The 13,978-nt window shown below is 43.5% G+C and overlaps 1 protein-coding gene across 15 annotated transcripts in view; it reads left to right on the top strand.

Moving 5' to 3' along the window:
- The window catches only part of CFH (complement factor H), a 208,649-nt gene that overhangs the window by 8,502 nt on the left and 186,169 nt on the right, over positions 1–13,978 (top strand). For 14 of the 15 annotated variants that reach the window (XM_036354602.1, XM_036354598.1, XM_036354599.1 and 11 more), the window contains exons 3-10: positions 470–575; positions 2,736–2,812; positions 3,345–3,536; positions 4,188–4,358; positions 6,068–6,241; positions 7,747–7,941; positions 10,460–10,636; positions 12,474–12,656. In XM_036354602.1, the coding sequence (XP_036210495.1) occupies positions 470–575; positions 2,736–2,812; positions 3,345–3,536; positions 4,188–4,358; positions 6,068–6,241; positions 7,747–7,941; positions 10,460–10,636; positions 12,474–12,656 (1,275 nt within the window). The remainder of the gene's footprint in view (positions 1–469; positions 576–2,735; positions 2,813–3,344; positions 3,537–4,187; positions 4,359–6,067; positions 6,242–7,746; positions 7,942–10,459; positions 10,637–12,473; positions 12,657–13,978) is intronic. The other variant, XM_036354604.1, reaches the window with a different exon arrangement.

The raw sequence follows: 13,978 nt of genomic DNA, 5'->3' as shown, positions 1-13,978 counted from the left end.
CTCTAAAAATCAATAAAAACGTATTTTTTTAAAAATGGGGGAGGTAATCTTCCAAATTTCAAAAAGCAAGTGTACAGGTAAGTTCCACTCTAAAATAATGACTTTGCCATTCTTCACTTTTCCACGTCCTCAATTCCATCCTCTAATGTAACATCCGTGTCCTGAAGTCTTAGAGCAGTGATGGCGAACCTTTTGAGCTCGGCATGTCAGCATTTTGAAAAACCCTAACTTCACTCTGGTGCCGTGTCACATATAGAAATTTTTTGATATTTGCAACCAGAGTAAAACAAAGACTTATATTTTTGATATTTATTTTATATATTTAAATGCCATTTAACAAAGAAAATTCAACCAAAAACATGAGTTCGCGTGTCACCTCTGACACGCATGTCATAGGTTCGCCATCACTGTCTTAGGTGAATGTGTTTCCCGTGGGAGGTGCTACTACTGACGCCTTCCTTCATTTCAGAAAAGCCCTGTGGTCACCCAGGAGACACGCCCTTCGGTTCATTCGAACTTGCAGAAGGAAATAAATTTGAATACGGTGCCAGGGTAGTTTACACATGTAATGAGGGGTAAGTAGTCACTCGAAAACCACGTGTATGAATTGACGTCATTGATCACGGATATGGTAAATAGGAACTGTCCTAATTTATATTTGTAAGGTGACTATATTTTTCTATGAGCCTTTTTATAGGCAGTGCACACGTAACCCCCAAAATTAAAATCAAGTAATGGAAAGGATGATGTCTGGATACCATGTTCTCTCCTCAATATGGAAAAATTACAATGAGGTCACAGTTTGATTTCCTGTCAGGGCACAGGCCCCGATTGCTGGCTTGATCCCCAGTAGGGGGCGTGCAGGAGGCAGCCGATCCATGATTCTCTCTCATCCTGGATGTTTCTATCTCTCTCTCCCTCTCCCTTCCTCTCTGAAATGAATAAAAAATATATTTTTTTTAAAAAAGAAACTATAGTTTAAAAAAGAACATATAGGTGTCCTGGATTATAGACTCTGAGAGTGATTGTCCCCACCACTCAGCTTGGACTCCACCAGGACTAGATATTTGTCAGCAAAAATAAGTCCTTGGGCCACACAAGGTCAACCAACTGAAGTGTTTTATGCTGCTGTTCAGTTTTATTGGAGATAGTGTTTTGCCTGTCTGAGGGCACGTAAATCTTTTGGCCCCGCTGTGAGATCTAATGGTAGAAGGGGTGTGCTACACCCATGGTTTCTGCCCGTAAACTTGACCTCTTGACCCCTTGTCCCCCCCTCACCTTCTCTTTGCTGAATACCTGTTTAGCTGGATACCAGCCACTTGTTATGATATTTAGTATGGAGACCCAGTTCCATTATCCTATAAGTAGGAAGCATTAAGGAGGAATTATGCAAAAAGTCTGGTATTTTGCCTGGCTGGGGATACAGAAACAGTAGCCATTCCTACCCCTTCCCCCCACTCTCCTCACCCCCATCAGCACATAGACAGTCTTTCTCTCTTCCCCTCCCCCATCTATGAATCCCCCTCTGGAAGGTTTTGGGGCCCATTCTGTGGAATTCCTGAAAGAACTTTGGGGGACTGGGTGGGTGTCCGCTGTAGATGGAAAGTGCTAAGCAGGAACCCTGCTTTCTGGGCCAGAAGAGTGGAGGGCACGTTTCCTAACCAGTGACCGCTCCCCCCCCGAGACAAGCAGAGACTCACCCTGGACGCCCAGCTCTGGGGTCGCACTCAGTCCACTGACATGTTTCCTGCCCTCAGAGCATGAGGCACAGACCAGTGAGACTCCAAGAAAGACAAAGTCTGTCTGAAGGAGGAGTCTGTCTGTTGTACTTGTGCAGTGGGCAGAACGGTTTCCTCATCTGCAGATGATGGGAGCAGGGGCCTATGGAGAGCTGCCCAGAGGCGAATGAAAGGCCCTTTTCAGCATTACCTCCCTGTGGTTACCAACAGGCCTTCCCTTCCTTGATTTTTTTTGGGGGGAAAGCATTTGGCCCGCAGCGGCGCTCCACTGTAACAATGAGGAGGATTAAAGCCTCTGGCATGGACCTCACATTCTGCACCCGCCTCAAGGAGAGAATTTCAGATTTCAGGCCTGGCTTGAGGAGTTGGTACGATTAGGTAAATTCAACATCGAATGGGCGATGTAAGCAGAGCAGACTCGATGACCACACTCTGCAAAGAGTCTTTAGGATGGAGATGGGGACACCAGCTGAAATAAATCCCACACTAAGGAGTCTTCCCCGACACGATCCTTGATTCAGGAAGAAGCCCAAAGTGAGCAGAAAATGCCGCCATCTTGGAGGGGAGGAGAAGTAAGGCTGAAGGAGGGGTAATAAGTCAGCTGTTGGTCACTATCATGTTTCTGGCTTTAGTTTTGGGGTGACAGTTCATAGAGCTTATGACATTGTTAAGTGCAGCCGATTAACTGACTCCATGAAAAAATAATAGCATATTGTGTGTGAAATGTAGAGTTCGCGTCATGAACCAAGGATTATGGTTATCTGCAGTCTGTCCACCTAAGGCTTGAGGGTCTTTCTTAAGAAAGAAGAAACAGAATTTAAGAAAGGTAAAAAGAAATTTAAGAGATAAAAACAGAAAGAGAGAGAGAGTGGAAGAACAAAATGTCTATGCTTTTAATAGTCCCTTAAATTGGAGTTTGGGCATTCAGCATGGTATCGAATTTAAAGCTGCTTATGAACACACAGTAGCTCACCCCCTGCTATGTTTGGTTTCCAGGTATAAAATGATAGGCGACACTGATTTCAGAGTCTGCGATGCAGATGGATGGACCAATGATATTCCTCTATGTGACGGTAGATACAATTCTAAAAATACCTAAGATGTTTTTAAATGTCTTGCATTAAAATATCCTTCCAGTCTGTAATTAAATATTTCCTCTGCAAAGTGTTACTTATGGTTTCTGAAATAGCACAGACAGTCTAGCTGACCTTTTTAGTACTACATTATTTTGTGTTTCAGTAGCCAAATAAGGATTCAGCCTCATCTGATCTAATATTTAAAGTAGGAGCGCTTGGGAAATCTAAAACTTATTTTTCTTTCCTTTTGGATTCTAACCTCTAGAAAGAACACAAGCATCACTATTTAAAATTCAGGGGATTCTGAGAGATAAACTCAATATTGTTTGTTTGTTTTTTTACTTAGTGGACTTTATCTCCAGCAAAGAGCTATATCGAATGCTTCCTCAAGAAAAAACAAAAAACAAAAACGTTTAAGTAATTTCCTCCCGTCTTATCTTGCTGATTTTTATATCTATATCTGTGTAGATACATATTTTTCAGGGTCAGCTTCCACATTCTACTAGAAAAAGCGCCGTTCCTTTTTCAGTGGTGAAGTGTCTGCCCGTGGAGGAGCCGCAGAACGGGAAGCTCATCAGCAGCGCCTACGAACTGAACCAGGAATACACTTACGGCCAAGTGGTCAGGTTTGAGTGCAAGGCGGGCTTCAAGCTGGACGGGCCGGCGGAAATACATTGCTCAGGAAGCGGCCTGTGGAGTGGCGATAAGCCCAACTGTGTGGGTGAGGTGCTCCTACTGTTGATTTTCGTTTTTTTCTCATGAAAATAGGCATCGCAGAAACACTGCGCCTCCTACAGAATCTAAATGGTACTGATGCTAAGTGACATTGATGGAGCACTTACTACCTCCTAGTAATCCCTCTGAGGCAGCGGTTCTCAACCTGTGGGTCGCAACCCCTTTGGCGGTTGAATGACCCTTTCACAGGGGTCGCCTAAGACCATCAGAAAACACGTATATCATTACATATTGTTTTGTGACTCATCACTATGCTTTAATGATGTTCAATGTGTAACAATGACATTGGGGGTCACCACAACATGAGGAACTGTATTAAAGGGTGGCGGCATTAGGAAGGCTGAGAACCACTGGCCTAACCAATGGACACAGACGCCAGGGGGGAGAGGGCATGAACGGGTTTGGGTGGGGGGGCAATGGAGGTTAAGGACACATATGTAATGCCTTAATCAATAAAGAAAGCAAGGTGAATGGTAAGAGCGACAGATAGATTCCTCAAGCATTCAAATCAAACCCAAACTCCTGCTGGGCTGCCTGCGGGACCCAGTGGGACAGGGCTGGTGACTGCGGGAGCTGTGTCTCGGGCACAGTCCTCGCCTGTACCTAACGGACATCTTGGCATCTCCCCCGCGCGCAGCCATCTCCTGCAGCCTCCCGCAGATCCCAAATGGCGAGCCCACGTCTCCTAAGGCCTCGTATCGAGACAGCGAGAGGCTTCAGTACCAGTGCCTCCCGGGTTACAGTTACAGCGGAAGAGCAGAGACCGTGTGCACCCAGTCGGGGTGGACCCCGCCTCCGTCCTGCCAAGGTAACCGCCTCTTTCTCACGGTGTCTGTTGGGGAGCACCCCATCCACCCTGCGCACGCACTGCACTCTCCGTGCCTCCGCTCATTGCACCACACGTGCTCCCTGTTCCCCTGCGACAGGCAGAGCCCTACCTGCGGAGAGTGAAGGCCTCCCAGGGGCATATATGCTCCCCAAATTTGTAAGAAACGTGGAACTAAATAAAAGACATTTTCAAATAACCTTAGCCGGGATAAGGCACACATTTTCTTCCATCTGGTCTATGCTTTGTAGTGTTGGGGGTCTTAGTTGAGAGTAATTTATCAAAACTTCAGTCTCTGCTGGCCAGCATGGCTGAGTGGTTGAGTGTCGGCCTATGAACCAGGAGGTCAGGGTTCGATTCCCGGTCAGGGCACAGGCCCGGGTTGTGGGCTCCATCCCCAGTGTCGGGCATGCAGGAGGCAGCCGATCCATGATTCTCTCTCATCATGGATGTTTCTCTCTCTCTCTCCCTTTCCCTTCCTCTCTGAAATCAATAAAAATATATTTTTAAAAAAAGACAAACTTTGGTCTCTGCATTCATGAGGGACAATCTCTGACAATAAGTCATTGGCAGGAATGATGAAAAGTACTGAGACAGGCTAAATAAAAACCACCTTCAATCTCAGTTCATCCGTCCCCTGTGCAAACTGGATGTTTCTACGGATTCACAACAGGGAGTGCCCATGTGGGATTATTGTCCCAAATCTCAATGATGGCTTCTCACAGTAGGAACAATGTGGCCTCACACTTTGTACAGTCTCAGCTGTCACTCTTTTGGACAGAGGCCCCGGCCCCGGCAATGTTTTAACAGCACCGTTTACTTTCGTGGAGATGATGAGAGTAGGGAATTACAATTTGTCAAGAGATTTATGCCCACTGCTTGAAAGCAACCACCAGAGGTTCTTCTATTCTTAATTAATTTAACAAAATTCTCCCAATAGTATTAGGTTGGTCTCTTAGGGAAACGTGTGTTTTTGTATATGTCTTGTAGATTTTGACTTCAAACATTGGTGTTAAGTTTAGCTATACTATGAAGTGAAAAGTAAGATAGGTAGACTGGAATGCAATGGGAATATAAAAGTATGATAAATATAGCAGATTAAAGTGAGAGGAAAAAATAAACATTTTAAAGTGTATATTTATTGATTTCAGAGTGGAAGGGAGAGGGAGAGAGAGAGAAAAATATTAATGATGAGAGAGAATCATTGATAGGCTACTTCCTACGCATCCCACACTGGGGAGGTAGCCCCCAACCCAGGCATATGCCCTGACCAGGAATCCAACCATGACCTCCTGGTTTATGGGTCAATACTCAACCCCTGAGCCACACTGGCCTGACAAAAAATAAACATATTTAAGGTTCATTTGCGGTTAGTGTCGATTAACATCAAACTCTGGAGACATATTTTACTTAACACTTGTGTCTAGAAGGTCACATATATTTTCTACTAGTTTTAATATAATAGTTGCTGAGATATATATATATATATATATATATATATATATATATATATATATATATAGACAGGGTGCTCATTTGAATTCCCTTTAGCTCTTTGGAAAGAACAAAAAAATGACATTTACTTTATTCTCATATACTTGGCAATTTTCATATGATTTCTGCATAATTCTCGTGTCCTTGATGATTTCCATATGATTTCTGCATAACACACCTGTACTTTTACTTTTCAGAGATGACATGTGATGCTCCAAGAATTGCAAACAGTCACTTCGTTGCTGACAGGAGCACATACAGAGTGGGAGACACAATCAGATACTCCTGCAAAAGTGGCTTTTCCCCTTCCTCCCGGGGAAATACTGCAAAATGTACTGACATAGGCTGGGATCCTCCTCCAAGATGTAGCTGTAAGTTCCCTCCATATCTTCACCCGCTTCTTAATTCTGCAATGACTTCTCTTAAAGTTAAAAATAACAGGGATCTGCCCAGCTGGTGTGGCTCAGTAGTTGAGCATCAACCTATGAACCAGGAAGTCACGGTTCTATTCCAAGTCAGGGCACATGCCCAGGTTGCAGGCTCCATCCCCAGTAGGCAGCTGATTGATGATTGTCTCTCATTATATTTCTCTCTCTCTCTCCCTCTCCCTTCCTCTCTGAAGTCAATAAAAAATAAATGAAAACTAAAGGGGACCTAATAAGTCCAAATCTTGGCCTCACTGAGAAGGTAACGCAGAGGCTCAAGGCAGGCTTTGATTTCCAAAGTCTCCAATTCTAAGATCAAAACCACATTTTTGTTAATAAGACTTTTAATTTTTGGTATTCAGTGTTAAATATATGTATGTGTATGTATGAATATATATTTCTCTAATTATCTGCTATGTGAATTACAACACTGGGTAAGAGCACTACCACTTAACACCTGGAACATGAGATATTGGTGTCTGTGTAACAAACTCCCCCGAACATACGGCCTCAGACAACAGCCCCCTATGTGTCAGCGTTGGGGGGTCAGGATTGGGGAGCCGCTTAGCTGCCTGGTTCTGGGTCCTCCCTGCTGCTCCCTGGGATGCTGCCCAGGGCGAGGGCAGGAGCCTCCGCAGCCGTCCCCCTGGGCGTCCCCATCGGCGGCCTGAGGGCAGGAACCCTCCCCAGAGCGATGACCTGAGGGCCCTGGAGGCGCCTCCAGAGCATCGATGACCTGGTCACAGGGTCCCCTCAGCCACGTGACCTCTTCAGAAGAGCGCCCCTCAGTCCAGCCTCACCCAAAGGAGGGGCCCGGGGCTCCTTTGTATGAGGGGATGAATGTGGGAGACACTGTGCACTTTCTAAAGCCCCACCTGTCACACACGCCCCTCAGTCCACAGGGCACTTCATTCCTGGGGGGCTGCCCTTTTCCAGTGTTTTCTGTCTCTACCATCTCATTGCTGCTCCTTGTGGATCAGCTCATTGGAAAAGGGGCCCGCACTTAAGCTGGATCTTCCGTGGGTGACAAATGAAATGACACACAGAACAGGTCAATGGGTCAGGATTCATTCAAGGCCAAGGCCAAATGAATGTGGACAGTCAGGTGCCTCTTGACAGACAAGAGGAGGCCATGACCACCGTGACACAGGCCTCAGTGTGCACAACAGTGACAGGGAGAGTGATGATTTATGCAGATAATATTGACCTACAGTGTTGTGTTAGTTTCAGGTGTTCACTATAATGATTCAGTATTTGTATATATTGTGAAATGATCAGAAAACAAGTGTTATTCACATTATCTGAAGATGATAACTTCTCTTGTTCTAGAAAGCCTAATGCAATGAGTATAATTATCGGAATATGAGAGTATAATTCACCAATAGGAACAAGGTATCTCTCATTACATTTTCATTAAGGCAAAGCTTTGTTTTATTTGTTTTACTTGCTAGATAAGCCCTGTGAGTTTCCAGAAATAAAACATGGAAGCCTACATTGGGGAGACTGGTATAGATCACACTTCCCAGTATCGGCAGGACAATGGTATCACTATTCCTGTGATGACAACTATGTGACTCCTTCACAAAGCAAGTGGGATCGCTTGACTTGCACACGAGATGGCTGGTTCCCGGAAGTGCCCTGCCGCAGTGAGTGAACCTCTCTGTCCTGTGCCCGTAGCCACAGTCCAGAGTGGAGAGAGCAAACGTGAGCTCCCTAAGCCTGTGGGGAAAGTGGGTGGAGGATGAGTCTCTGAGCAGAAAGACCGACACTGGCTTTCTCTGTCATCAAGGGTCTTCATTAACAGCACGAGAATAGACATAGATTCTACAAGCCTATCCTTAGCATTTATACATATTTCAATTGTGGAAATTACAGATAAATACCATTTAATATGGATTTTTAAAACATTTGGTAGCAACTGTAGTGTTTCTTAAGTTATGTGTTACTTTTGGATGCTTATGCATTCTTACTTAAATATTATAGACTAGTAGCCCGGTGCACAAAATTTGTGCACATTAAATGGGAATTAATTGGCCCTAACTGGTTTGGCTCAGTGGATAGAGCATCAGCCTGAGGACTGCAAGGTCCCAGATTCAATTCCAGTCAAGGGCATGTACCTTGGTTGTGGGCACATCCCCAGTAGGGGGTGTGCAGGAGGCAGCAGATCAGTGTTTCTCTCTCATCGATGTTTCTAACTCTCTATCCCTCTCCCTTCTTCTCTATGAAAAATCAATAAAATATATATTTTTTTAAAAAAAGGGAAATTAATTGCCATAACTGGTTTGGCTCAGTGGATAGAGCATCGGCCTGCGGACTCAAGGGTCCCAGGTTCGATTCCGGTCAAGGGCATGTACCTTGGTTGCGGGCACATCCCCAGTGGGGAGTGTGCAGGAAGCAGCTGATCGATGTTTCTCTCTCATCGATGTTTCTAACTCTCTATCCCTCTCCCTTCCTCTTTGTAAAAAATCAATAAAATATATTTTTTTAAAAAGGGAATTAATTAGCGGAGATATTCTAATATTGCTATTTGCCCCTTCTCTATAATAGAAGTGTGAGAGATGAAAGGAAATTAGTAAAATGTATATGAAAATAATATATAAGTTTATTAATAAATAAACAGTAACAAAAGGATATAACAACAGAGGCATGATATAAAAACGACAAAAACATGATATGAAAACAACAAAAACATGATATAAAAACAACAGTGATGCAAACAATGACTGATAACGTGATTAAACTTATTCTAATATCTCTCTGTACACCACATTAAGAGTGAAAACACTTTCAGAGTGCTTGACTAATTTCCCTTGTGATGAAGTACTTAGAACTTTAACTGTAACATCACATGCTCTTCAAACTCGAGAGAAAGCAACATATAACTGACCATGTGCAAAAACGGGTTCAGGTAGGAATATGCCTACTTTGTCTAGAGTTTGTCCTTGTGATTTGTCAATAGTCATCACAAATGCTGGCATCATGGGAAACTTGTCAAATCAATTTAAATGGAAGGCCAGTGTCAGATGGGGACTAATTCTTGGAATCAGAACAGCCTCTCCCTCTGCAGATTCTGTTAATACTTCATTTACTATTTCTCAATAGCATGAAGATTGCACCCACTTTCAATTTTAATTTATGACATGGCATTTCCGAAGGAGTAATACTATTAAGAAATTCGATGGGAAAATTTTCCTTTTCAGCATCATCTGTGGAATCAATGGAATCATCACTCAAATAAGTGTGAAAATCTCCATTGAGTATATCCAAAATTTCTTCATTTAATTTTTGAACATGCTCATTTTTTTCGACAAAGAATTGCACACTTAGATATATGTTTAATATTATCTATAGCAATGGTTCTCAACCTTGGCTGCACATTAGAATCACCTGGGAATCTTTTTAAAATCTTGATTCCTGGGCCTCATCCTCAGGAAATTGTTTCTTTGTTATGGGGTGGGGCCCACAACATCAGTAACAAAGAAACAGAATTAAAACTTTATTGTGGGGAGTGGCTACAGTGTTTGGACAGGTTCAAGCCTTGGACTGAGGAGAGGGCACAGTCCTCTCATGGCCACGTGCAAGTCCCAGCTTGGAGGGCAGGGCCCTCCCAGCACAATCATAGCCAACAGCTGTAGCTGTGAGCTTGAACCTATGGTCCGAACACGTGGCCCCACGTGCCTGAGTGATGTGGGCTTGATAGAGTTCAGGTGCATGTAGTTGAGTAGGATTGAAACCCAGGAGGATGTTTGTAAACATCTTGGTCACGCCCTTACTTTGCCTCCTAGCATCTGCTATAAACTAAAGGCATGGCTGTGGGCGTGGTCGCTGTCTCTCAGAGAAGCAGCTTCCCAGGGAGACCCAGCTTTCATTCTCTTGTCTGTCTTTTCTAAGCCTTTCAGCCACCCCCACTCCCAGGGAACCATGCTCCCAGGGCGGGTTCCAGCCTCAAATCCCGCCCTTACAGGAAACAGCTCCAGGAAACAGCTTGGGGGAGGGTGCAGCCTTTGCCCAGACAACCCCTGCAGGACTGACTTCCTTACTCTTAGTCATGGCTGGTCTTCTGGACCTGATGAACACCACCCATGGTTTTTATATGAGTAGATAGTTTTTAATTTATTTTAATCCCATTTATGTGGTTTTTAATCATCATTTTATAATTCTCAGGAAAATGCATTTTCAATTATTTGGAAAATGGACATCGTCCACGATATGAGCAAAGCTATTTGCAGGGCACATCTGTACGTGTTAATTGCTATCCTGGCTACACGCTTCAAAACAAGCAGACCACAATGACCTGTACGGAGAATGGCTGGCTCCCTCCTCCCAGATGCATCCGTGTCGGTAAGAAAACTGGTCTAAGATCCAGTCTGTTTGTGACTGTCTAAGACTCGCCTGTAATAACTGTGGCAAAGGGTTTCTATCAGCTTCCTATTTTGCCAGTGGCCCTACTTGGTTTTATTTTTTCAAGGGTGTATGAGTGGAAATGCCGATTTCTTGATATATCAATAGCAAAATAAAGAAGCCTATTGGTTGACATTAAATTTAAAAACAAAACAGGAAAAGACCATAAAGAGCAAACCTGTAATAACAGTGTCATGAGCAAGATGGCAGATTAGGAGGTTCTGTCATCTTCCCCACAAAGAACAGGGATTCTGACAATCACCCTGCATGAGGCCCCGGGCACCCAGCGAGAAGTTTCACACCCCATTGGAGCCAAGGGCCCACACTGGATGCCCCACAGGCTCTGAGATCAGCAACTTCACCCCGAGTGACTCCTCCCAGAGTGCTCCTCTTGGGTGTTTGAGGTTGGAGACCTCGAGTCCTACTGGCTTGATGTTCCGTGTTGGAAGTCTAGGTTGTTCCTGTCAAGGTGATCTAGTCAAGGCTTGTTGATCAATGGATAAGGCTGGTGTGGGAGCCTTTACACAGAAGAGTTTATTCAGGGTCTGGATGGAGGAGGCCTCTTCTAGTCTCTCTACTAAGTGATTGGTGTTTAAGACCTGTTCCCATGTGACTGATTAATCTGAATGTTTCCAGTGCTGGGTGTGCCCTGGGATCTTGGAATTTGTTGTTTCCTGGCAGCTCTTTCCTCAGTAGTTGTGCTCCGCCCATTCTCAGGGGGTTCCGCCCCCCACTCCAGGGGGATGTATTCACCAAAGAATCTAGGATCGCTGTGCAGGTTTGTAGAGCTCTCCCCCTCATTCCAGGGCTCTTTCCTCTCTGGTTATGGACATTCAGAGTCTGGTGGTGTCGGCCTCTTTGGGAACAGCGCCTTCGTCTCTCCTGTTCAGTAGGACTGACACGTCTGCTTGGGTTTTCCCTTCCTGTGCTGTGATCTGGGAAGTTCCCACCTCCCAACAAACCCTGTGGAGAATGGAGGTCCCATCGGTTGACCCTATGTCTCGGGAACCATAGTTAGGCACTGGCCGTGTCCATACGCCTCACAAGGTCATGTTCATAGATTTGGCTCCGTTTCCTCATTGTGTCTGTGTGGCTGGCACTCTCTTCATTTTTCGTTCCGTGTGTTTATCCATTTTAGTGCATTTTCAAGGAAGCACCGTTTGACTCTGTACGTTCTCTCTTGTTTGGTTTCTAGTTGATTCCTGCTCACATGTTTCTGTTTTCCAGTTGGTTTTCCTTTGTCAGCACGAATGGGGTGTAACTGAACATGGGGATTGCATATGTTTAACGCGGACAGCTTGCTGTTTTGATAGAAGCACACGTGGTGACATGACCACCAGATGGAGCTGCGTAGCACATCCAGCACCTCACAGAGGGGCCATTGCTTCCCATGGGGTGAGAACACTTAAGCTCCACCCTCTTAGCAATACTGACACCCAATCAGGCACAGGACAGGGCCTGTTGCTAGGAGAGCTCTTGTGGGCTGTGGGCTTCCAGATTCATGAGGCAAAACAGATTTTTAATAATTTCTTACAAGGCATCGTCAGTGTTTTAAATCTGGCTTAGTTCCCCCAAATGTTTCTAACATCTAGGTTTAACATTTTTGGAAACTCATAACCTATTTTCTCCGACACAGTGCTTTGAATGATTAGGAATTTTCCAGGTTTTCATTGACAAATGGCCCTTATTTCTTATGTTGTAATGTGTGCGAGTCCTTAGGAAACTGGTTTCTGCCAAACCATATGCTTACTGTTTCCTTACGTTCTCCTTCTTTTAGAAACATGTTTAAAGTCAAAGATAAAAATTGAGAATGGATTTATTGCTGAGGCTGAATCTACATATCTCTTAAATCAAAAAGTAAAATATAAGTGCAAACAAGGTTATGTAACAGAAGATGGTCACACATCCGGGTATATTACGTGTCTCCAGAATGGATGGTCAGCTCAACCCAGATGCATTAGTAAGTCATTCATGACCTTGGTGTCTATTATTTTAATGGCTGTTGAACAAACCTTTACTTTAATTGATTTCTTTTTGGTGGGGTGGTGGAACTGACATAGTTCTATTTGAAAACGCTAAATAAGAAATCTGTGAGAAAATATATGTACTTTTTTTTATTGGTTACAATGAATTACTGTAGGGTAGACATGAGTCCATCTTTCCGTTCAAGGTTTATCCCCGTAAACCATCCTGCGATTTGCAAACTGCCTACGGAGCCTGCGTGCATTCCGCTGTAAGCTCATCCGTTTTGAGCTGAGGTCCTGCCCTGTTTACCTGTTTGCAGGTGATCAGACTTTCCTCTCAGAGTCTCAGTTCCTAGACATAAAAGTTAGGTTTGTAAGTGAAATGTGGGCTCACAGGACACTGGTTAGGGGAATGTCACTTGTGTGATTTATGTGTTCGGTGCTGCAGGGGAGCTCCTCTTCTGAGCAGCCACTTCCTCCAGGAAGCCTACAGGGATGTGCAGTGAGTGGAGACTGTGAGATGCTCCTAGACACAACCAGCGTCCGCGGCGGGGAGGGAGCTCTCTGCTTTATGACCTCGAAGTTTATGAACATTCCCTAGACAGTTCGCTCATTTTGTCTTATTCATCCCAAAGCCATGCGGTGGTAGTTTTCATTCACTTTAAGTGAAGGAGATATTTAAAATGTCCGTTCCTATTGTTTCCATTTCAATATGTACCATGGGAACCAGAGCAAAAATGATGTTGTATCCATATCAGACTCATTGTATATTAAATTGTGGTCAACAATTCATTACAACACTCTTATTAAGGAAAGAGGAAATGTCTATTATTTTTAGTAATATAGTTTTAGTTTTTTTTAACACTTTAAGCTAGCTAACTACATAGTATATTATAAAATAAGAGGTAAATTATTTTAACTTTTATTAACACCACTCCAATATAGTGTTAGTGAAAATTGAGACCATTTTTTAGCATTTAGCTTTCTTATACTAATTATAAATATAGAAGTATATTTATAATCAACCTCCATAAGTGTAAAAGAATATAGTCATTTAAATATCTGAAAAAGCTAAATCAGCATGTGAGCTATAAAAATTAGTATGTGTTAAAGGAGAATTATACAGAATGTTTAATTGTATAAAATGTTAAATTTACACTCACTGGTGAAAAATAACTTTTTAGTTGAATCAATTCATTTTTTTCTGGCATATATGTCACAACTGCTAATAACTTTGGCCTCTACACTCACAAAATGATATTCTTCTTTGCCAAAAAGAAAAAGTACAATGCATCTTTTATGGCCTATTTTATGGCTA

This window comes from Myotis myotis, unplaced genomic scaffold, assembly GCF_014108235.1.
Source record: "Myotis myotis isolate mMyoMyo1 unplaced genomic scaffold, mMyoMyo1.p scaffold_m19_p_21, whole genome shotgun sequence".
Lineage (NCBI taxonomy): Eukaryota > Metazoa > Chordata > Mammalia > Chiroptera > Vespertilionidae > Myotis > Myotis myotis.
The sequence above is the reverse complement of the archived record's forward strand: the minus strand, read 5'-3'. Positions and strand labels throughout refer to the sequence as shown.